This window comes from Bactrocera tryoni, unplaced genomic scaffold (assembly GCF_016617805.1).
Source record: "Bactrocera tryoni isolate S06 unplaced genomic scaffold, CSIRO_BtryS06_freeze2 scaffold_517, whole genome shotgun sequence".
Lineage (NCBI taxonomy): Eukaryota > Metazoa > Arthropoda > Insecta > Diptera > Tephritidae > Bactrocera > Bactrocera tryoni.
Genome location: NW_024396204.1, coordinates 418,601 through 442,768, shown reverse-complemented (window position 1 = coordinate 442,768; position 24,168 = coordinate 418,601). Strand labels below are relative to the sequence as shown.

The window sequence follows — 24,168 nt, the reverse complement described above, 5'->3', positions numbered from 1 at the left end:
GGGGGCTTAGGTGTCAAAATTAATGAGATAACGAGAAACTGACGAAACGAGTTGTTTATTTTTTAACAGCTGTTTCCCAGAAAACTAGTTTTCTATGTTCTAGAACTTTCTTGTAGACCGGTAAATTTCTTATGAGAATAAGTGTTGATACTCGCTTACCAATTATTTGTTTGTGTACATTAAAAATCCAAACAAGAAAAACAAAATTTCCTGTGTTATTTATTTGGGAAATCGAAAATATCGATGAGGCACCTCTTAATATTAATATTAAGAGTACAGATCTTACCAGAATATGTTTTTTGTCATGTCGGATGAGATTTTCATGGTAACTAAGAAAAAAAATAAAAACTATTTTTGGCCCACCTTAATATCTGTCTTAGTTTCATGAGATACCTACAACCGTTAGGCGATCTATTATACTCTGCAGCAACATGTTACAAGTGTATAAAAACGTTTGCCTCAAAACGCTCCCTCCTCATAAAATTTATAACGCGTACAGACAAACGTATGTTTTGCTTTTGTATATATAAGATATATTTCACATTATATCTTACCTGTCTGCAGACGAGATTCTTCAGTGAAAAAACAGGCATTCGTTTCACTAAATGGTTTCAAAAGGTTTACTGAAGCAAAGCTCAGCATCCGCGGGCTACACCGCTCGTTTAGTTCGTGTTACTCTTTACAGAGTAGTATGTTTTACATATTCTTGTGTATGAACGTATGTCATTATGGCGTATAGTTTCACAAAACCGCAGTTCTACTTGCGAAAACGTCTACATTGAGATGACAAAGCGACTACATACTTACAGACATTGCACAACCGGATGACTGCACTTGAACCAGTACTGAAAGTCAACGAACGCTGCTCAAACGAAGTATTATTCGAGAATTTTCGATAAATCCTGACTTTGAACAGGTCGGTAGAAGTAAGCTTGATATGCTCCACAACTCTTGAAATTTTAACTTAAATTACAATTTTTTTTGTTGACCTCTGTGGAAAATGCAAATTTGCGGTCATAGAGCATACTATGAATTTTACTCAACTTCAATTTTACACTCACTTAATAACCCACTATAATTTGCAGTGAGCACATTCAGTGCAGTGTCTGGCTTTGAGCTTGTCATCAGACATACATACATATGTTAACTAAAAGATCGAACTAAATGGCAATTCGACCTAACTAATTATACTGTGCTCTCACATTCTAACCGATATAAAGCAGGTTTGTCATGCACTTATTTAGATGACTTATACGTATAGTGAGTTCCATTTGGTGACCCTAGGGTGCTGTCACAACAAATCCCAATGAACAATTACCTTGGATTCAAAAGGAATTCTCCATCTTGCTTGAAAGAGATCTAACCAAATAACACAATACGAATACCATTCGTCGCTGCACACAATAAACCGGCAATCACATTCCTCAGGAGTTCCTCAGGAGTTGTCCTTTCAAAGTAAGGTCTAAAAGCTGGTACTATTCTGAATATTTTAATTTTAAAGAATGGTCGCAGTCTTTTTATAAAACATTTATGTATTTTTCGAGCTAGACCAGCGTATCATCATTTCAATGTACGAAAGTCAAGCTCTGATGTATTCATTACTCTATATACTACATATATATATATATGAACTTTATATATGTACAAAATTAAATCACTTATGTTCAACATGTTCGCTCATATTCAATTGCAAATTGGGGCTTACTCTATATAATATACAGTGAGCACAGTTGGAGGCAGCGAAAGTTTATGAAGCTATTATATACATTGTGACAAAAAAGTACGCAGAAATTTAAAATAAAACGCAAACTAGACGAGTCGAGCAAAAAACGCGTTTCATACCCAAAATATCCACCAAAATCATTCGAATGGACTCGCGAGAGATGTCAGGCTCTCTTGCTATATCTCTAACACTTACCTAATGATTTTCAAGCACCATATTCTTCTCCTTTTTAATATTTTCATCAGTTGAACAGGCCGAAGATTGTCCAGAACATGACATAACTTCAACAATCTCTCGACTGTCTTTGAAGGCTTTGTACCACTCGTAGAGTTGTGTTTTTGATAAAACTGGATCACCGTCAGTCTTTTCCAACATTCGCAACAATCCTGTACACGAAATTTGGTTAGAAATACAAAATTTTACACAAATTCTTTATTCGATATTTTTATCCATTGAAACAATTGCATAATAATTTTCATTTACCCGAAGAATTTAATTACAATTCCGGGTGCTTTTTTGTCTTGATGTATGTATGTATATAGCTATATGTGATATGCTTTTATCTCTCTCTTTTATTTTTTCCTTTCACAGCGAATAGGCTAACAAACGAATTAGGTGATGTCCATATCCGACGAATCATTTAAATCGTACTATCAAACTAATTACCACATTGCTTACATAAATACAAAAACAAATACTACAAATGATCGGTCAGTTCTGTAGCACGATTTGTACTGTTTTATTTTTACATTGTATGTCTCTATTTGATACAAGTAATTGTGTCGAGTATGTATATACATGAATCTATTTTATATGGCTGTGTCCATTTGTCAATGAGGTAATGATCGCACGTGACATCCGTTCCTGTGTGGAAGTTAAATGCTTAGAAATGTGGTTATGGTTTCCATCGGTATTTAACCAAAATTACGCGCTAATATTAGTGCGTTTTCAGATACCGTCATTAGCCACATAGCCCACCAGCTTTATTGTTATAGTTGCCTAGCTTTTATGTGTTATTAAACATTTTTGAGGTTATGAGAATATTTTTTTTCGTTTCTAAATTTATTAGGATTATCTTATAGAATGAACGCCAATGGTTATGATTTGCAATAACAAACGGCAAGAAAAAGCTAAATTCGAATGTAAAGTAGTGTCGTAAATTGTAATAGTGCACCAATTTTGCAATGCTAAAGCATTTTGGAACTTGGAACTTTTAGCAACCAGGCGAGCAAGCTGAAATCAAAAATTTTTCGGTGTGTAATTATATGCGTTTTTGGAAGTATTTAGGGCCTAAGAGGAGTTATGAACTCCATCTAAAGAACCTTAATAGCTAACCCATCAGTAGAACAATCACAAAATTATTTCATCCAATGTTGGTACCAAACCACATTCTGCCAAGCAAAAAAGTTATACATATATTTAATAGAAAGAAAGGTATAGATATGGAAAAATATATACTCGTACATATACATATGTATGCATATATACATACCCTTAACTCAACTTTGCAATATATAATATATCATATATTAGTGAATAAACATTCATTTCAGAAGCCCTTCATACAAAGAGAGTATCTATATATCAAGTCTGCTATGATATCGTATACATATATCAGACAATGATAAAGGAGTACGCAACTTATTCAATTGCGATATCGGTTCAAAATTCGCACCTTTCTAACATTTTAATTCGTTGCCAGATCGAATCGAAAGCCCAAAGTTTTGGGCATTTACAACATCCTACGAAATCGGTTTACGATTAAGGTTTAACAAACTATAATATATATTGAATATCTTAGCAGGAATAATTTGGCCCTTTCGATATTTCCAGTTGCTAAAAGACAATTTCCAAAGTCGGGTACGTGATTGCGCTATCAGCTTCCAATGACATGAGAGGTGTGTATACTTTTGTCCCTGATATAAATTTTTATTGCACTATCATATGTATTATATAAGTATTTGTATAAGACTCGTAGGTAGGAACTGACAGCGTTTGATCCGACATTTGCGTCTATGTTAATTTGTCAGCACTAAAATAAATTTCTTGCAATTAGTGCCTAATTTACTCCAATTAACTTTTAACGTCGCTGAAAGTTTTCCCTGCCTTTTCAAAGCCGGCAATTGTATCCGCTCCGTGCAAGCTTGCACTCATACATACATACGCATGTATGTACAAACTAACATACTACATATATGCACAGAATTGTAAATGGACGATCTCAAAAAACAGTAATGGTTATACCCAACCAATAAATAATCGCACAAATGGTGTTAAAAGCGAAACCAAAAAATCATATTTTATGCTCACCAAAAACGAATCACAGTTTATTATAATACTTGCTAACAATTATAGACGTGATCAATTTGGCGAGAAAATGGTCAGATTTTTTCAAGACAAACCATTAATAACTGAGTTGAAACAATTTGTCGATTAAGTATGAATGTAAGCAGGCATGTACATACATATATCTACATATGTACATGCATACATATGTAGGTGTATTTGCAGTTGCTGTTGTGGCATGTGTCTAGAAATATTTCCGATTACTTCGATCGCTGTTCACCACTTTTAACTTGCTCACGCACAGTTGAGCATTAATGGTGTGTAGGCTGTGCACGAACGAAAATTACTCAATTGTGACAGGGGAACACTTACAAACATACATACATTTAATTATATATTATAAACAGCTAATTGCCTTTTTTCAAAACTGTGGTACTTGAATCCATTGGACGAAACAGCCTCAAGCTTCAGCATCTGGCTACTGACCGCCCGCTTCTATAGTTAAGAAAGCGGTAAATTTTTTTGATGGAAAACGTTTATTCACACTAACATTGAAAAGTAATTAACAAAAATTAAAAACGCCAAAAATGAGAAGCTCTCGTGCTGAGTGAAGGTTGTCGGTACCTCAGTATCCACTGGGGTTGGTACAACTATTCGTGTTATTATTGAGTTCTTAGAGCTGAGTGTGTGGTCAATTTATAATAAAATTATTTAATTATATTTTTCTGCACTCAAAGCGAAAATTTATGATTTTCTTATTTACCCGGGTTTACATACACAAGTATGTATGTATGTAAGTATGTATAAATTTACATATATACTACGTACGTACAGTTAATTTACGATGTTTCTCAACATTGGGAAAATACAGGTATTGAATAACAAATCTAAAAATTACTGGGCTTGGTATACGACTTTTTTCAATAATAACTAAAACATATGTATATGTACATATGTATGTATCTTCAAAAACAAGCCAGCCACTATTAGTAACTGAAACACTCAGACATTGACGACACTTTTTTGGAGTAGAGGTCAATACTCATACAAATTTCCTTCCAGAACTCGAAGTCTCTCGAAGTTTTTTTGTGGGTTATGATGATTCGAGTTAGGGAAGTTCAACTGTACTATTTTTCTGAAATGTGAATTACAACTTTATTGAATACGAAATGTGTAACGGGAATTTTAAAATTTCGCGAGTTTGGAGAGTTCAATTATTAATATTTTTGAGAAAGGTTCTACGACTCATTAGGGCTTATTAACAACCAGAAGTTTACGATCTTTGTAGTATGCTCTACCAACAAACAAGAAAATAACAATAACACAACTATCAATACGTAAATATGTATAAATTTTTGTCAGAAAACAAATAATCGAAAAGGCTGAAACAATTACGCAAATTCTTCTTCTGGTAATATTGCTAATATATTTGCATTTGTGCACATATATATATACGAATAGCAAATTGGTTCGTTTTGTTAAGCTAATTGATCAGCCAGTAAATAAAAAGTGTCGGTTTCGCTTTTGAAGTGTTGTTTTAGACACCTTTTAAGCACCGCTCAACACTACATCAATGAACCATCAATAACACCAATCAAATCTAAAGTAATAAAAAATAAAAATACATAAATATACATACATATATGTATATGTAAAGAAGTGACACTTAGACCCTCCTCCAAGTGCTAAACCCTCTTTGTATAAGTTTCAAACGCCAGTTGGAGCCACAAGCAACCACTCGGTAGTCAAAATATTGACGTTTTCAAATTAGTTTGATTTATGCCGTTTCCAGGCATAGTCTTGTATTAGTGACACATTCTCACCATTAATTGAACAGAAATACAAATTCATATTCCTCTGATACATAACAACCGTGAGAAAATATCTTATCGTTCACAGGAGATCTTGAAAATTTTTTAAATCGTCTTCACAGTCTTGTTTTGCCCATTCTTCTTTGTCAAAATTCTGCCCACTATTTAATTATGTAGAATGTTTTCGTAACTGACCTTTCAAACTTGATTTTAAGTAAAAGTTATCAAATGTACATACACATACGAGGTATGTTCGAAAAGTAACGTGTTTTTAATTTTAGTCAAGAACTATTTGCTGCTCATCCATATTTTCTTTCCTTTAGAGTAATCGTGAATTATTTGAACAAAACAGTACCCATTCAATCGAAAGTTCTTAATATCGAGTATATTATGTCTACAAACAAAAGAAATAAGAACTGCGAACGTATGATTTGAAGTTCTACCAATAAAATCCGATAGAACGTAGGCCGATAACCACACTTCTGAACACCCCTCGTATTCAGATGATCATTTAGAATTCTTCTTTCATATTTTTCATTAGATTTTTTGCCGCAATCGCCCAATTCGCTCTGACTAATTGATTACTTATAAATCTGATTTTTGTGGGCGAGACTTAATTTAGAATTCATTAAATTCAAAAATTAAGCGAAACATTTACAACGTTTTTTTGCTCTGAGGTTAAAGCAGGGCATACAATTACGTCTATACATACATATGTATGTATATGTAGTGTTCTGGGACTATAGTTTTCACAGGAGCTAAAATATATAAATAAAAAGTACATCACATCGACGGATAAAGCGAAGGCAGTTAAGAGTTGGAATAACTCATTAACAACGTAATGAAAGTATTCGCTACTGCCCAAGGGGAGATGGAAACCATATTGGAACAAGTTGTCCAAATCTCATGTATTATTGTATCTACAATTTTTAGTAGGTGCATAGTTCCTATTATTAGTGATAACAAGAGTATTGTCTGAGGTTAAGAGAAATATAACAAAAAGATAAAATATTTAATACACTCGTTAGCACAAAGAAATATTATTACAGCTTACACTTTAATGCGTTTACAGCTATTTTACTTAACTCTCCGGTTCAGTCTACAAAGTCAACACAGACATAGCTACTGGTTAAATATTTAAAAAAATTTAAGTAGCAAACACAAAGCTTACTTGAATTTCATTAAGTGGTTGACTGAAGGAATAACAAACATAATTACAGCAATAACATTAAATTTAAAGAAATACCGAAATTATGTTAATGGGCGAACTGTCAAAAGACAAATGTTTTCATCAGTGTGTCGGGAATACTTGTGTCAACTTTTTTTATAATTCTGAGTTATTACTTCTTGACGCTAAAACAAGAAATTATGTGGAAATATAGTTGATTCAACCAAAAAAAAACTAGCATCTGGGATTTCGTTCGTATTAATTGCTTTGTATGAAGCGGAAGCTAAAGAATGGGCTTCACACTACATACTTCAGCAGTAACAAACTTGCTTTGGATGCCTAACAAACGCAAAGCGAAAACGAAAAACTACTTTTAATTATTGTTAAATGTTCTTTCTCTAATTTTATATTTATATATGCCATCTTAACTTAGTGAAATGAGGGCTTGAGTGTCATCCTGTTATTGTACCTTTGTTATAAAATTGTATGTTCTTGTTATATTTGTAGCTTCTACTATTTTAAATTAGAAATAATAACAAATAACTGTGAAATTGCATATATGGTACAGAATTTCGACATGTAAAAAACATATTTTCATACAAGTTCTTAAACATATCTATGTCTATTTGATGGAGCAATTTTTTTGCCGAAGTAAAAATATTTTAATAACGTCTTAGTTTCGAACCTTGCGATTTCTAGGGCATGAACAAGTTTAGTCAATTTAGCCATTTATAATGATAGAATGGTTTTAAAACGGGTAAAATAAAACTAAGTAGCATCGAAGGTGTTGAGTACACCGCTTTAATATGGTATCCGCATACTATTTTGTATCAAATTGACACCTTTGTTGTTGTTTTTTTCCTAAAAAAGCAATCCGCAAAGAGAACGAATGGAAAACAGCTTTTGTGTGCCGCTAGTTCCAAAAATATACGGAACAAAAAAAACGTTCACTTCTGCTAACCAAATCAGATGAAAAACACATATAAAATATTTAATAGCTTCCGTTACAAGGACTTGATTTTGATCAATCAGTTCGTATGACAGCTATATGCTACAGTGGTTTGATCTGAGCAACTTCTCCGATAATTGTGGATAAATCTTGTCAAATAAAAACGATATCCTTACAAGAACTTGATTTGGAACTTTCAGTTGGCATGACAACTACATATATATATGCTACAATAGCCCAATATTCCGACAAATGAGCATCTCTTTCGGGAGAAAATGACATGTGCAAAATTTCAGATTGATATCTCAAAAACTGAGGAAACAGTTTGCATATATACCGACAGACGAACTTAGCTAAATACAATGAATTCGTCATGGGGGTCATTAATACACACAATGTTTCACGGTATAAATATTAAAATATGGCAGATTATCAAGCTAAACCATTGTTCGATTGATCGCTTCACTCTACATGTCCTCAGCATTCATAAGCATGTACATATGTACATATGTATATTATGTTTAAGAACTACGTTTTTGTTTCGTTTTGTAGATTGTTATCCATTTCGCAGTTATCTGTATAGCAACCAGACAGCATTAGGAAATTCAATGAGATTGCATGCAAATAAGTGGATATATGGTATAAGTATTCAAAGTCTAACGGGGCATCTCGACAGGATAAAATCTATGTCTTGCGAACTGTATTGCCATGCCTATTGCCTGTGGAGACTCCACATTGCTTATATCTTACAATATATCGCAAACTAATTCGTATGCCATATATCGTAAGCTATAAGCTGTCACTTCAGCAGTTTGACAGCGCAGTTTTCATTTCTATGAAAATTTCGAAGATGCAACATATCCCACTTGCACATATGCCGACGGCATTTTCATTTCGGTAATATGAAAATTAGAAGGGCGAGGTTGTGTTATAATATAAAAATAAAGTACATTTTCAAAATAATATTTTTTCAAAAAATTAATATTTAGTTTAATATTGTTAATTTACAGAAAAATTATGCAAATTCGGTTCGGATAAGCGAAATCTTAAATTTTATAAACTTATACTAGCAAAAATCAAAATATCATTGCTCATTTTAAATTTATTATTTTAATTGGTATGTAAAATGTATGCCACAATTATTACATAGTAGTCCAAAAATATGAATTCTTATTTTTCCCAGAAATATATTTGTAAAAAAAGGATATTTTTCTTATTATCTTATTTTTCCCAGAAATATACATTTGTAAAAAAAAAGGATATTTATCCCTTTTTTATTTTCCACATAAAAGATTTAAACAGTTCAAGGGCTCAAAACATACGCTACATCAGCTCGAACCTACCTACCCTACGCTTTTGCGCAAATGATTATCTTATGATAACAAATGCCCACATACAGATTTGGCAATGGCAATAGCAATAGATTTGACAGTTAGCAAGACATAGATTTTATCTTGTCGAGATGCCCCGTAAGTTTGATCTAAATGTTCCCCTTCCAAAATTCGAATCGCTTCATCGCCATGTCCGTCTACTCGAAGTGACGCAACCATTTATTTATTTAGCCTGTAAAATAAATTATGGAATAATTTACATTTACATTCAATAAGTATATACGAAGTTATGAACATATATATTTACATACAAATACATTTGTATCATATCATTTACATCATTCTCACCTTTCTGAATTCTATAATTAAGTTTTGTTCAACGAAAGGGCATTTGAAACATTGAATATTTTGTACAACTAACTAAGCGTAATTACATACATAAATATTTGTTATGTATTTAAATATGTACTTATATGTGTAAAAAATAGTATTATAGTATATACTAAATAAACATCGTATACAAGCAGACCTACTAATGTGTGAGTGTTCATATATAGTATGTAATTATGACTATGAAGCAAGGACAAGACATCAACATCAACAAGACTTTTTCCAGTGATTGAAATTGGAGAAAGAAAACCTTTTTATAATTTATTTATTCATGTGGTCACCCGATCACAAATGTTTCACTGTACCATTGAGATAGCCTCACACCGAATCAGAGCGAGAAAGATGAATAGCTCCAAGAATATCTACTACAACCACAAATACCATATTATCATAAAAAATGACCACAAAATTAACTCAAATTTCATTAAATGTTTAGTAATTCCATGAAATTCGAATTCTCCATTTTTACAATAAATAGAAATTTGATCATAACGTGCCGTTAGTAGAACTAATACATACTCGATTTACACATTTATATAAGCAACATTGAAAAAGTAAACATACATGAAAAAAGTATTCGACATGGAACAAAGAGTACATCAAAATTTGCGTAGAACACATGCGATCCAATTACCAATTTGAGATCTTACATATGTAGGTTAGAATCATATACTCGTACTTTAACTTTGCATGATATCAGACCACTCTATTTAGTGCCTGTATTTAATTGCATTCAAACCTATCGACGATCGTCAAAACACAAGCAACGATCGTAAGCAACAAGTTTCACATAAGTACGTAGGTTGGTTTACTATAACATGAAAGAGTAACATTTGGATCGCTCGTCGTATAAATGCTCATATACTCATATATGTAGCCTTTACAGGGTTGCGAACAATTTCTTAATTATACTGAAAATCTACTTAAATACACATACACATATGCACTGTTGCAGCGTTAAGCCACGTCGAAAATTGTAAAAAATAAATTGTGATTTAATGTCATTTTCTGAACGAGACGAATATTTTAAGTTACTATAAACAACACAAATAGCCCTTGTATGTCAAAACGTTCTGACGATGAAGTTGTGAGCTGCCAGATTGCAACACCAGAGTTTAAAAATCCCAAATCTCTAAAACGGTCAGATGCACGCATTCAATTTCTTAGCTCGAAGCTAGATTTGAATTTTTCTATCTGATGATAAGAAAAAATAGAAAACTACAAGGCGGAGAACCTTCCGGATACACACGACATACCCGATACGATAAAGACCTAATACTTCGATAGCCTTTCTTAGAGTGGACAAGAACTTATTTTACAGACTGCCAAGCGAAAAAATATTCATTTTTTGACCCTCCCCCCTAATATATTATAGTACATATGTACATACATATGCACCAACGATATGTTGTCATTATAGTAAGTGTCTTAAATTATTCAATTAAACTCAATGACACTGCAAAGCTAACGGAATGTGGTCATATCCGTACTAAATTGAAAGAAATTTTCCCCAAGCATTTTCGGCAGTAAAACTATCAGTAAATATTAGAAACATAAATGGAGCAGATCTTAATTATGTACATAACATATATACAAGTAGTTATATATGTATATAAATATCAGTACATACATATATATATATATATATGTATATATATTATTATTGTAAAGCTTGGAAGCTAATAAACATAAAAAATTTCTGAAGATTTAATCTCCTACTTTAATGACATTTATATATTATTTTGTTATCAAAATTCAATGCAAGCAAAATAGCTTTACAAAAACTGTTAAATGTGTTCGCACTGTGACAAATCCGCTTACCCTTACAGATTGATAGACCATTTGTCAGCACAATTGGGAATTGACGAATTGACAAAATGTCCAATAAACCATACAGTGCGATCAGTATAACCAATTGCGGATTGGATGACCCACAGGTAATGTGCACATGATAAATTACTCTTTATAACATAATAATGGCTTACAACTTGATGTCTAATGCACATACTTGTATATTTCAGAGCGAGCTGGGTGCCGCCTTTGCTAATAACAACCTAAAAGAATTTCGAATTGCTCTCGATAAAGGTGCAAGCCCGACTAGATGTGATGATAAACATTTCAGCGTCTTTGAATTAGCTCTGAAAACGCGTGGCCGCGCTGCATTTGTAGAGCAATGTTTAAATCATGGTTGCAGTCCTAATCATGTAAGTAAATATATGGAAAAGTTGGTTAAAAATTGTCGGCGTGTTACTTTCACAATAACTATAGTATAATAATGGTTGTATGTATCACCTAAAACTAATTGAGACAGATATAGGGTTTTACTATACAAATAATCAAAATGACGAGGCAGTTGAAATCCGGGTGACTGTCTGTCTGTCCGTCCGTTCGTGCAAGCTGTAAAAATAAAGATATTTTAATGAGACTTGGTACACATGTAAGAAAAGTTCTGCGAATAGCGCATTCGATGCAACGATGAGCTGTACGAGACATACGACGACATCGGCATAGTTCAGCGAATTAAAAGACAGCGGCTACGCTGGCTAGGTCATGTTGTCCGGATGGACGAAAACAATCCAGCTCTGAAAGTATTCGACGCAGTACCCGCCGGGGGAAGCAGAGGAAGAGGAAGACCTCCACTCCGTTGGAAGGACCAAGTGGAGAAGGACGTGGCTTCGCTTGGAATATCCAATTGGCGCCACGTAGCGAAAAGAAGAAACGACTGGCGCGCTGTTGTTAACTCGGCTATAATCTCGTAAGCGGTGTCTGCGCCAATTAAGAAGAAGAAGGTACACATGTTCCTTGGCAAAAAAAAGTTACGCCCACAAATCGCCATTAACCGGTCACGTGTAAAGTGTCATAAGTAAGCATTAAAATAATATATAAAACTCTAATAGGCGTGGCAATGACCCCATTTATATTAAGTCACATATGTATGTAGGAACCCGACAGGCCGATTTCAACTAAATTTTGTAAGAGACATATTTTTAGTATGTGACATGTTAATAGTATGTGTTACGGGCAAAACTAGATCAAATCGGAACAATACTACCCTCAACTCCCATATTTTCCTGAAGAAATTTTCTCGGGTATAAAATGTTCGATTGCACCCAAACTTATATCTTCCTTACTTGTTTAAACAATTTTTTTTACTTTTTAGTTAAACCAACATTGGAAGAAATCAGCAATCAGTTTTGCCGCAGATTCCCTGGATCCAGAAATTCTCAATATACTCCTGCGTAACAAAGATGTACAAGTAGATCGACCCTATGCCAAACTTACACCTCTTAATACACTCGCCAAAAAATTGACTACGGAGAATCAGAACGATGTATTCGCTTGCATTAAACTTCTTCTAGAATATGGCGCCTCACCCAACAAGCCGGACGACCGTGAAATGACGCCATTGAACTATATTTTGAAAAATAAAAAGCTGGACAGTCAAATTAGGCGAGAACTTGTTGAACTTTTTACTTCTCAGCAAGATTTAGATGTCGATAGCTTTCGAGATGGCGAAGTACGTGAATTGTTGAACCGTGATTACCCCGAAATGTTGACAAAATTGAGTGCAGTCGAAGTAAGCTTAGATAGGCTTATTTCACTCCTTCGTAATGGTAACGAAGAGGAATTTGTCCAACAATTTCCAAAATTCAAAGCCAGAATGATTGAAAAAGATAACAATGCGAATGAAGTAGAGAAGCAAGAACTTCAGCTATTCATAGAGACGATAAAGCGCGGTACACACAAAGCATTTGATTTGTTCTTGAATTACAACGCGAATATAAATGGCACCTTAGATAATCAAACACCCATACATATTGCCACAATTTTTGGTAATTGGCGAGCTCTAAAAATATTATTAGAACATAATGATCTCAAGTTGCGCCGACAGGATCAATTATTAATCACTGTTATTAGTCACTTAGGCGATGAGCCATTATACGATTTTGTCAATTACGAGAAATGTCTTTCCTTTCTACTAAATTCGGATCGCATTGATGTGAATGAGACAGATCCCAGTGGCTCAACACCACTTCACTATGCCGTCAAGTATCGCAATCGCTTAGTTATCCAAGAATTACTACGTCATGGTGCCTACATTGGCATGCGCAGCTCCTTTAATGATTTGCCCATCGATGGAATATACCCGGAAGTGTTGGAGGAACACTTTGATAATTGTATCACTACAAATGGTTATAAGCCTGGTGATAGTGACTTTGAAATATTAGTCAATTTTAAGAATCTCATTGCACATCCGCGCTTGAGTCATGCAACGAAATTGCGTGCACAAAACTTCCACGAAGAGATGCCACCGATTGCGTATATTGCTGAATCAAAAGAACATCGCCATTTGCTACAACACCCACTTATCACCAGTTTTTTGTTCCTCAAATGGCATCGTTTATCTGTCATCTTTTATATTAATTTTCTCTTATACTTCTGTTTTGCCCTAAGCATTATAATACACACCATACTGAAATTTCGAGAAAGCGAATACGAAGCTCTAACTGTGTTATTCGGACTCTTCTCATGGGTTGGCATTATTTACCTCCTTATGCGCGAAATAATACAATTTGTTTTGGCTCCATTAAAATATTTCCGTTCGGCAATTAATTTTATGGAAGTGGCACTTATTATATTTTCCATACTGACTTGTACCGAATCCAGCTATAACCGCGAAACCCAGAGAGTAATAGCTGTATTCACGATACTCCTCGTCGCTATGGAGCTTTGCTTGTTGGTGGGTTCATTGCCAGTTCTTTCCATCTCTACACATATGCTAATGCTGCGTGCCGTATTAAAGAGCTTTATCAAGAGTTTTGCTCTTTACTCAATATTCGTAATTACATTCAGTTTGTGCTTCTATATTCTGTTTGGCAAATCATCGGAAGTCAACGATATTACGAACGGCACCGACGCCGTTAGTGATGGCGGAGAGTTCAACAAATTTGCAAACCCATTTACAGCGGTTATCAAAACTATTGTAATGTTGACAGGTGAATTCGATGCTGGGGATATTGAATTTGATACCGTTTACAGCTATTTGATATTCTTAATGTTCGTGGTATTCATGTCAATTGTGCTTTTCAACTTGCTCAATGGTCTTGCTGTTAGCGACACACAGGTGAGTAACTGAACCCTAATACATATTGGAACTCATACTGAGATAACACCGGTCAACAAAAAAAAATATTTTTTTTTTTGGGTTTCTGTTCTCATGCTTGAATTCTGATTCTCGACATTGAAAAACTCTTAAATATTAATCTTTAATTCTTTGAGTTAGCTTTGGGCTGATCTACATCGATAAGTATATCTGGGGTTTAATACGAGAGAGCTCATACTCGTATGAGCATAAAAGAAATACAAAAAATATTCACTTTTAGACAGTAATTTCTTGTTATTTTACATTTATATATTACTAGAGGACCCGTCCACGCTTCACTGTGGCTGATACATAGATAATACTCTTACTACCATCTATATTTTTTCTATTATTTGGATTATAATTATTAGTTAATGAGATATAGCATTTATGTGAAGCAACTTGTGTTAGTTTACAAAAAAATGGATCATAGAGCATTTATTTGCTAAGCTTAAAGAGGCGAAAGCTCTGTGCAAAGTGGGGCCTCGCAAGTTCATAATCCAACAAAAACAACGAATAACTAATTCTGAGAAGTGTTTGAGTGCTCTCTAATCGGAACAAGGCCAAATTTTTGCGTCGGTGATAAAAACATAGCTCCATGATTTCCCACTGGAGTCCAATTGACAGTCATTCTAGTGGACTGCACATGAGTAACCGGTTCTCAGGCGTTGAAAGACGAAAAAGGCGGCTGGAAAGGTTATGACATCGGTATTTTGGGATGCACGTGGTATAATATATACTCAATGACTGAATACTGAGCCAGTTACAATTTATTTCACTGCATATTTGGTTGCACTTCTTTTCTACTATTCCAAATACTTAGCAATTGTATTACTTTTGAGGAAGAATCTGTTTAACGCATATATTCAAATGATTCCTACAAACATGAATTTTGAAATTATTATTTTTTCAGCCAAATCGGTTCAGCCGTTCTTGAGTTATAAATGGCGTAACTAACAACAACTTTCTTTTATATATATACTTAGATGTGAGGTTGTTTTTATTATTTTTTTTTTTTTTTTAAGAAATTAAATATTCAAATGATTTCTAGAAACGTGAATTTTGAACAAATCCTTATGATTTAAAATATAATTTTTGTATTTATGAGTTGTATTAAATTTTGACATAAAGAGATGAAAAGTATCCTATATCCTTACCCTGGTTCTAAGCTACCTCCCCACCAATTTTAGCCAAATCGGTTCAGCCGTTTAGGCGTGAAAGAGTAACAGACAGACACAGTTACTTTCGCAATTATATACATATATATATATGGATTGTTTATCACACATCTTGAATAAAAACAACTCTTGTATCTAAAAAAAGTTTTCTAATTATAATCTATAGTGAAATTGTAGAAAAAATATAAAAATCATCGAAAAATTGCTCTAATTTTTACGAAAGCAAACTTTAACCGGAAAAAAAATGTTTTCCTTATTTTGTCATAGAAGAAACTAAAATTTAACATGTAGATGGCAGACCCAAAAATCGTGTTGACCGGTGTAATCTGCTAAAAATTTCATTATTCCATAACCAAATAAGCTATGTAGTATGTTGCGGAAAATGATCCGGTTGTATCCAAAATATATGAAATATTTTTTAGGCATTCACCAACAATAAAAGTTCAAATTTTCGTTGTATAAAACTTAGACAGTATATCTATTATATATGTATATACATTGTATATGTATTATTTTCTTTACAGGCCATTAAAGCGCAAGCTGAACTAAACGGTTCCATTTGTCGGACGCTTCTACTCACACGCTACGAACAAGTCCTGACTGGACGCACCGGACATGCCAGTTTCATCATTAAACATGAACCGTTCCGCACAATATGCCGCCGCTTAATGAATCTCGATTCCAATTATATTGTTGGCAGACAAATCGCCATTCTACCGAATGACCACAATAAAGTATTCGTCGGTGTGGCCAACGGAGATGTCAGTGTAGAATCGAAATACAATTTCGCCCGGACTAGTGAGGTTCGCAACTCGAAATCACAATTTTTACCATTTTCAGAAGAAAATACCAATCATCAGAAAAAGTTGCTTGATGCACCCGTTGCATTCTTGCCCTGCTGCTGCACCTGCATTACCGGAAGATGCTCTGAAATGGATAGTCGCACTGTAAAATTGGCTATGGCAGTAATCGAACGAAAAAACACATCACAAGAAGATAAGATGCGTGAAGCGAATACGGAAAGAAGACTGAAGAATATAGAGGAACGATTGGCACAGATGACGGAGCTACTGCGGAAATTAAGTCAAGAACAATAAAGATGCCAGTTCAAAGTTGATATCATTATCAGTGGTTGCTATATTAACTTTTCTAATAATTGTGCAAACTTTGAGTGTCCTTAGGGTTATTTATTCAAGATTTTTTTTAACAAATACGCATGTATCAAAATATTTATGATAACTTCTAATGCAAAATATGTAAAATGTCCAAAGTAATAAGTGAATGTGTATGCAAGCATAACAAGTGTGCGGTGCCTTGTGCTGAGAGGACCCGACGTTGCGTTAGATAGAAATGATTCCACTTAAACAGCATTTTGTTAGTAGATAAAAAACTGAACAATTCTGTCCACAATAACAAAGATAAGAATGTTGCAACTCAAAGTTCGATTGATTTTACAACATCCCCTGGGAGTATAAAGCTGATTCAAAACACCTTTTAACACACTTGACTTTCTTACTGCTTCTAGCATTCCAAAACCCCCAAAAGCAAATTCACTCAACATTTTTACAATTTCAGTAGACCAAACTACGTGCATATTGATGGCAAGAGGACACTTGTAGAAGAAAGTTTTGAAATGAAAGAAAATGTCTAAGTGTGTTGCAGTATTTGTCTGCCCATTTTCGTTTAAATGTTTAACCAAATTTTTGAAGCAACATCGAATGTAAAATAAATCTACATTTTTGGTAATAATTTTTTATTAAAATTCAATACAATTTACAAAACTGATACATTATGTATGTAAAAACATTCTTACCTTTCTATTTGTAAATCCCTTCTACCAAAAGTTATTTTTTCTTCCATTTTATTGTTTCTCAATTTGTTTTATAAATGTTTGAAGATTGTATTTTACTCGTTTACCACCTATGTTGCATTCTGACGCATCTTAACGTGTTTATATGTGTTGTAACATTTATTATATATTATTTTCAACTCAAAAAAACATCATTGTTGCTCTTTACTTCTGCTTTTTCAGTAATCTTCGTAGTTTGGCAAAACGCATTGTAAATACAAATACGTTTTGACTTAATACTATATACTTGTACGTTCTTGTTTCACATTTAGTAAGAAGTTTGCAGTATATTTGACATCAAGTTCAGTGATACTTAATAATCTTGTCTCAGGTTTCCTTCAAATTAGTAGGTACGGAAAATTTCATATTCACTTTAGACATTTGAATTATATTGTTTAGACGGACGTACGTTTGTATATATGTTAACCTTATTGTAATAATTCGTTAAATAGTGAACTTCTACTGACAATGGTATAAATATATGACTTTGATACCTACAAAACTAGATTTGATTAGTCTATAGTTGATATAATTCTTTGCAAAAAGTATTTTAATAAATATATTTTGGATTTTGAAAACTTTAATTCTACAAATATTTATTAAATTTTACACCCGTGTAAGCTACTATACCGTTTAAAACATATACACATAAGCGAATATAATTTATTTATATACATACATATATGTAGTTACATACCTACATATATGTACATATATGGCATAAAAAACGAATATCACTTCTTTCAAAAATACTTCTATCACTGCATTTTTCTCGAACTTTGGCGTTTTCTTATTGTTTTATGTCAGTTGGGAAGTCCAAAGCTATGCGAACATGTTTTTTGGATAACCATGTATTCGGAATAATGGCTTTAATGTCTAAACGAATATCCTCGTTAGCTCTAAAAGAACTGATGGTTGAAAAATGATTTTGACACTATAACCTCACAGTTTTTAAATCCGATATTAGAACACATATGTTCACTGACTTATGTATACATGTAAGTGTAATACAAGTATTTCCATAAGCCTAAGTTCACCCACATAAAATGGCATTCACTCTTGGCAAATTCCTTTTAAACTACAAAAGGTTTGACATCTGTTTTGTACTATCCATTACCAATATCCAAAAAAGCAAAGCAGCTCCTTATTTATCCAATTATTGAGTTCTCATCTACATTGTCTCCACTACCTTCGTTTATACCCTTCATGTCATGGTGCATGAGTGACGCTTTAATGTATATTTATGTGATGGGCTCTTTGTGGTGCGTGTTATTCCGGCTGCTGCGCTGCTATAGGAAGGTAGTGATTGCCTTCGTCGCCTCACGGCAGGACTTAGGTTGTACCGAATATTCGCTTGTACCAACAACTCTTTGAAAATCTCCACAATGCCTACATTCTCTTTAGCCGAACATTCGATGTAACCGCATTTCCAATCCTCACATACAATCATTTCAGTGACCTCATGCTCCACCTGCCGATCGGCTTCGTTTATGTCCACCTTATTACCAACGATGACAATGGGCACCTTGAGGCCACGTTTTGCTGTTATCTATAATGAAGAAATAGTTGCATTTATTAATAAAATCTGGCTGCAGCAAGATCAATCAATGTTGTGTACATGTTAGGTAATTTTCATTGACCACGAAATTATTCTATATATGTTTGGGCTGTTAATTTCCATTCCCTATAGATGATTTATTATGGTTTTCAAGGATAAACATATGCATAGGATGTATATATAATGTTCCCTTCTCGACTCTTGCATAATGAAAAGGAGAAGGAATAGCAACCGGTTATAAACTGTTATAGTCTCTTGATTTGATTTTAACCGCATGTACTTTATACACTCAGTCCTTTTTTTACGCGATTTTTGGTTCTGCCACTAATCGCGTAAAAAAAAAAATCGCGTAAAAATGGTTAGTTTTCCAATATTAATGGTCGAATTGGTACAATACAATAAGTTTCAAATTTCAGACTTATGATTTATTCATTCATAGCAAAATAAAAAATACAAAACAAAAACCATATATAAAAGAGAAGAAAATAGAAAATAGGTAGATTTATTGAAAAAACCGTTGAATGCTGTTTAATCACTGTCATTATCCATAGTGGAAATTATTCTTAGCCGCTTATTTTGATGGCCGGCACTGATATCACTAGAATTTGTACCACAATCAATAGTAAGAACTATGGATTGATGTTCTGATTGACTTAGCATCTCCGACTGAGTTTGCACCATAAATTCAGTTAATTTGGTTTGAATGCTTCTTTTTGGACCCAATAAATTCCGATGTAGTTCTTTATATCTTAACATGCAGAGACTCAATTCTTTTTGAAAAATTCGTGCACGTTCGGCATCACTATCATTTGCTACGAAATAATTTTCCAATTCTGCTGCAAGTTTAAGACCAAGCAAAAACGAAGAAAAGCAATCGCGTTAAAGTGAGAAATTCGCGTAAAAAAAGGAATTTGCGCTGCAAAAATAACCGCGTTAAAGTGAAATAGCGTAAAAAGAGATCGCGTAAAAAAAGGACTGAGTGTATATTGAAAGTATACATGTATAAAGTAAGGCGTTTGGTAAAAGATTTAATATATAGTATGTAAAATTTAAATTGTAATCTTTGAGACATTGCACATATAAGTTTAGAAAGTTCTTTTTTTTGCTCTACGCCACACATATACATATATATGTATATATTTTTAATTATTTCGCTGTCAATCGCATGATGCATGCATTTCATCATAATATTCTCAGAATCAACAATTCACCCACCTGTTTCCTTAGTCTTTCCACCTCAAACCATGATTGCTTATCATCTACCGCATACACCAAGATGAAGGCGCCCGCTGTTGATATCGACAAAGTACGCATTGCGGGGAATTCATACGAACCGGATGTATCTAAAATGTCTAACGTTAACGCCGAGCCATCTGGCAGCTCATATTCCCCACGATGCAACTCCTCCACTGTTTGTTTGTAGCGGGCTTCAAATTTATCATAGAGAAATTGCGAAATAATGCAAGTCTTGCCGACACGTGCAGCTCCCATCATGACGACACGGCGCTGCTCCTTGCGTATCGCAATGGTGGTGTAGTCGGTGGTAGAAGCGCGTGTTGTACGCATCACCGCCGCCAAAGAGGGTAAGCGAAGGCGTTGACACGGCCCCGGCATGATAACGTTAGCGGCGATGTTGAGACGACCGCTGGGTGCCTCTGTGACTGCTCTCAATTGCTTCGTAGTCACAAATAACTACACTAACACTTATTTGCTCTCCTTAAAGTCCTGGCGCGCTTGCAAAATTAAATTGGTTTTTTGTTTATTCGAACATGCATAGACACACCTAGTTAAGATTTTACTTCCAATTTATTTGCAATGAGAAGCAAGTCCAATGTCTAGTACACTCTGTCTGTTTAATTTAATTTAAATCCATCAAGCAGGTTATCGGTGATAAAAAAGAAACTGAAAACTGGTAGATGTTTGTAAGAACCCTGCGAAAGAAATAAACATCACATCGAAGTATTCATCGAATATGCCTTAGATAATGAAGAACTAACAGCAATATATAGTATACGCACATACTATATGTATATTACTTATATTTACAAATAGTGATTTCGAAATTAAGACAAAGCATGTCTTAAGATTCACCCAAATGTTAGCGAAATATGGTGTATTATATGTATGTCAACTACTAGTTGTTGCTTGTAACACCTAAAACTAATCTAGATAAATATGAGTGAAATCGGACCACTGTCACGCAAAAAAATTGACCTTCATAGAAATATATGTAAGTTAATAAACACGCCCATACTCCCATATTGCAGTTAAGTTCAAGACTACTAAAAGAGCGGTAACTCGCGAGAAGCTTTAAATTTAACAGCAGAAATGATATGATAGTAGGCATGTGTATCAGGTTAAAAAGTGGACAATGGGCGTGACACCGCTCATATTAAGCTGAGATCCCACATTTTAACAAATACTCAACCAATGTCAACCAAGTTTGGTGCAAATCGTAAGCGAAGACAGTTGCCCAACATTTTGCTGAATAATATCAAATTATAGGAAATAAACAAATTAACTTACATGTAGGCAATTATGCACCCGTTAGGTTTGCAACAAGAATTATCAAAAAATATCGCTATTGCGCCTGGTAAGAACTTTCTCATTAATAAAAAAATATTTTTTAATAGTTATTACATTATTTCTTAGCTCTTCAAAACAATGAAGAAACTATCACCACACATTGAGGGAAGTATTATAGTCATCACACAAGTAGATCTTCCACACGAATAATATACATATAAAGAGCTTAGAATATGCACATCAGTGGTCATAAGCGTTCGGAAAATACCTATTGTCCCCAAAGCAAAAGTCATGGGCCACAATAAAATTTTGACGGATGGAGACGCATAGAAATGAATAAGCTTGTTTGTAAACGGAATGTTAGAAGAGAGCTCCGCGACATTGGCTACATCGCAGATGTAAAAAACAAAAACTTACAATGCAGTAAAGAATGTTAAGGTACGGTTGAAATTACCGAAATTAAGCAGCAGATGACTGGAAGCTTGTTAACTAGTCAGTCGAATAAAATTTAATCGTTTTCAGTTAGATGGCAAACAATACTGCTGACATTGCCTTGGGGAGACCATCGAAAGGAACCACGTCACTCAAACAGCGAACTATAGTGGAGAAGCCGATTTGATATCGAGTTGGTTCATATGGTGACATGTTATACCCTTACAAAAAATCTATGAAGAGGAGAGGAGCGCTTATCTTAAAGAAGAAGTCATATTTCAACAGAATGACGACCCAGAGCATACATCCAAAATCGTAATGGCTTGCCGCACAAAATATCTTACTGATGCAGTGGCCAGCCCAAAGTTCTCCTCCCTCACCGAATCTAAACGAGCTTTGGCAGCGAGTACAGCGAATTAGATTACTCGTAATAACTAGAATTCCAAATTTATTTGTACAGAATTTTGTGGAAATTATACCAAACCTTGTACAAAGTGTTTTGTGTAATAAAGAGTTATGAATTAATACTTAAAATTAGCTAATTTTTAAAAGTTTCTGTAGGGTGCAAACTTTTTTTAATTTTTGTATTATTAACCATTTTGTTTAGAATTGAACAAGAACTAAAGGAATAAAAAACTTTGAAATTTTCTTTGCTAAATTTATTCTTACGCAGATAAAAATACTACTGTGTATGATTTTGAGAAGATACCTTTAAATATTTTCCATACAAGGAGTGGAGTTTGATCGTCTACGTACATATATTTACATTATAGAGTCTCCGATGTTTCATTTTGGATGCTGAAAACTTCGTGGCATACTTATAATATAGCCTGCCAGCGTACAAAAATGCTGCAATTGAATTTAACTCAGTAGAACGGGACATTCTTTTAGAGAAATTATTGAGGCTTATTTTGCCAAGTATTAATTGATCTTTTATGAACGGCAACGTACTAAAGTTTAATTTAGTGTAGAAAATAGCGATGAATTTTATTCTATTATAATCTATAAACGCTGTGATTATAAGATAGTTGCATTCTCCCTTCTTCTCAGGTGTTTTAATAACAGAGACATTGGGTTTCGTATTTTTCTCACTATTAGAAAGATCCTTCAATAACACAACAATAATAGATATTTACATAGCTTTTCAGAGCATGTACTGTTGCACTTCAGTACCGATTATGGCCGGCCTAATTGATTATATTAACAATATTATAGAAATATTATTCCGATACTGAGACGGGTTGTTTATGACAATCACTGAATTCAAGTTACTCATACGTAGCGTCAAACATACTGTCCAAGGTTCTACCTATGGGAGCATTCTGTCGAAAGGCTGTATGTACTATATTTATTTTACAATCATTATTCATTAGAAATTTATTTAGACTTTTGAACCAGCGCATTGTTTTCAAAATTCATTATATACATAAGTATTTCCGAGATGGCGGAGTTATACAACATACGAATATTTTGTTTTTCATGCCGTCAGCCTAACAACATACAATCCATGCTCGAAGTCGTTTAGCTTACCGATATATTGTTTATTTGCTACACTTTTCTATCACTTTATAAATTTTCCATGATGATTACATTCCATTGCCTATTACTTTTTATTGAGGCGTAAAATCTTTTAGTGCACCCACAATTATAGTTATTAATTTTCTGTTGTCCTTTGCATTAACTTGCTTATACCATTTTTTATTTATTTTTACTTCCTGTAGAAACTCATTTTGGATGCAAGAGTTGAATTTCAGATGTTTTTTTCACTGGGACTTAATTAGTCTGATAATAATAAAATTTACAAAGAAAGAGCACAAGCGTTCG

General features: G+C 33.9%; 2 protein-coding genes across 6 annotated transcripts in view; one reads left to right on the top strand and one right to left on the bottom strand.

Annotated features, from left to right (window-relative positions):
* LOC120781218 (transient receptor potential cation channel protein painless) overlaps positions 1–18,333 on the top strand; it is a 24,483-nt gene extending 6,150 nt beyond the window's left edge. For 2 of the 5 annotated variants that reach the window (XM_040113347.1, XM_040113341.1), the window contains exons 2-5: positions 11,488–11,595; positions 11,680–11,862; positions 12,819–14,783; positions 16,504–18,333. In XM_040113347.1, coding sequence (XP_039969281.1) covers positions 11,536–11,595; positions 11,680–11,862; positions 12,819–14,783; positions 16,504–17,076 — 2,781 coding nt within the window. In that variant the 5' untranslated portion in view covers positions 11,488–11,535 and the 3' untranslated portion in view covers positions 17,077–18,333. Of the gene's footprint in view, positions 1–3,276; positions 3,490–3,551; positions 3,622–11,487; positions 11,596–11,679; positions 11,863–12,818; positions 14,784–16,503 lie in introns of those variants that run through there. The other 3 variants (XM_040113342.1, XM_040113345.1, XM_040113346.1) reach the window with 3 other exon arrangements.
* Positions 17,823–24,168, bottom strand: LOC120781219 (GTP-binding protein Rhes-like). The gene is made up of 3 exons (XM_040113348.1): positions 23,875–24,168; positions 20,602–21,317; positions 17,823–19,377 (listed from the first exon to the last, which is right to left on the bottom strand). Exons 2-3 carry the CDS (start codon positions 20,998–21,000, stop codon positions 19,033–19,035), a joined length of 744 nt encoding a protein of 247 aa, XP_039969282.1. The 5' UTR covers positions 21,001–21,317; positions 23,875–24,168; the 3' UTR covers positions 17,823–19,032.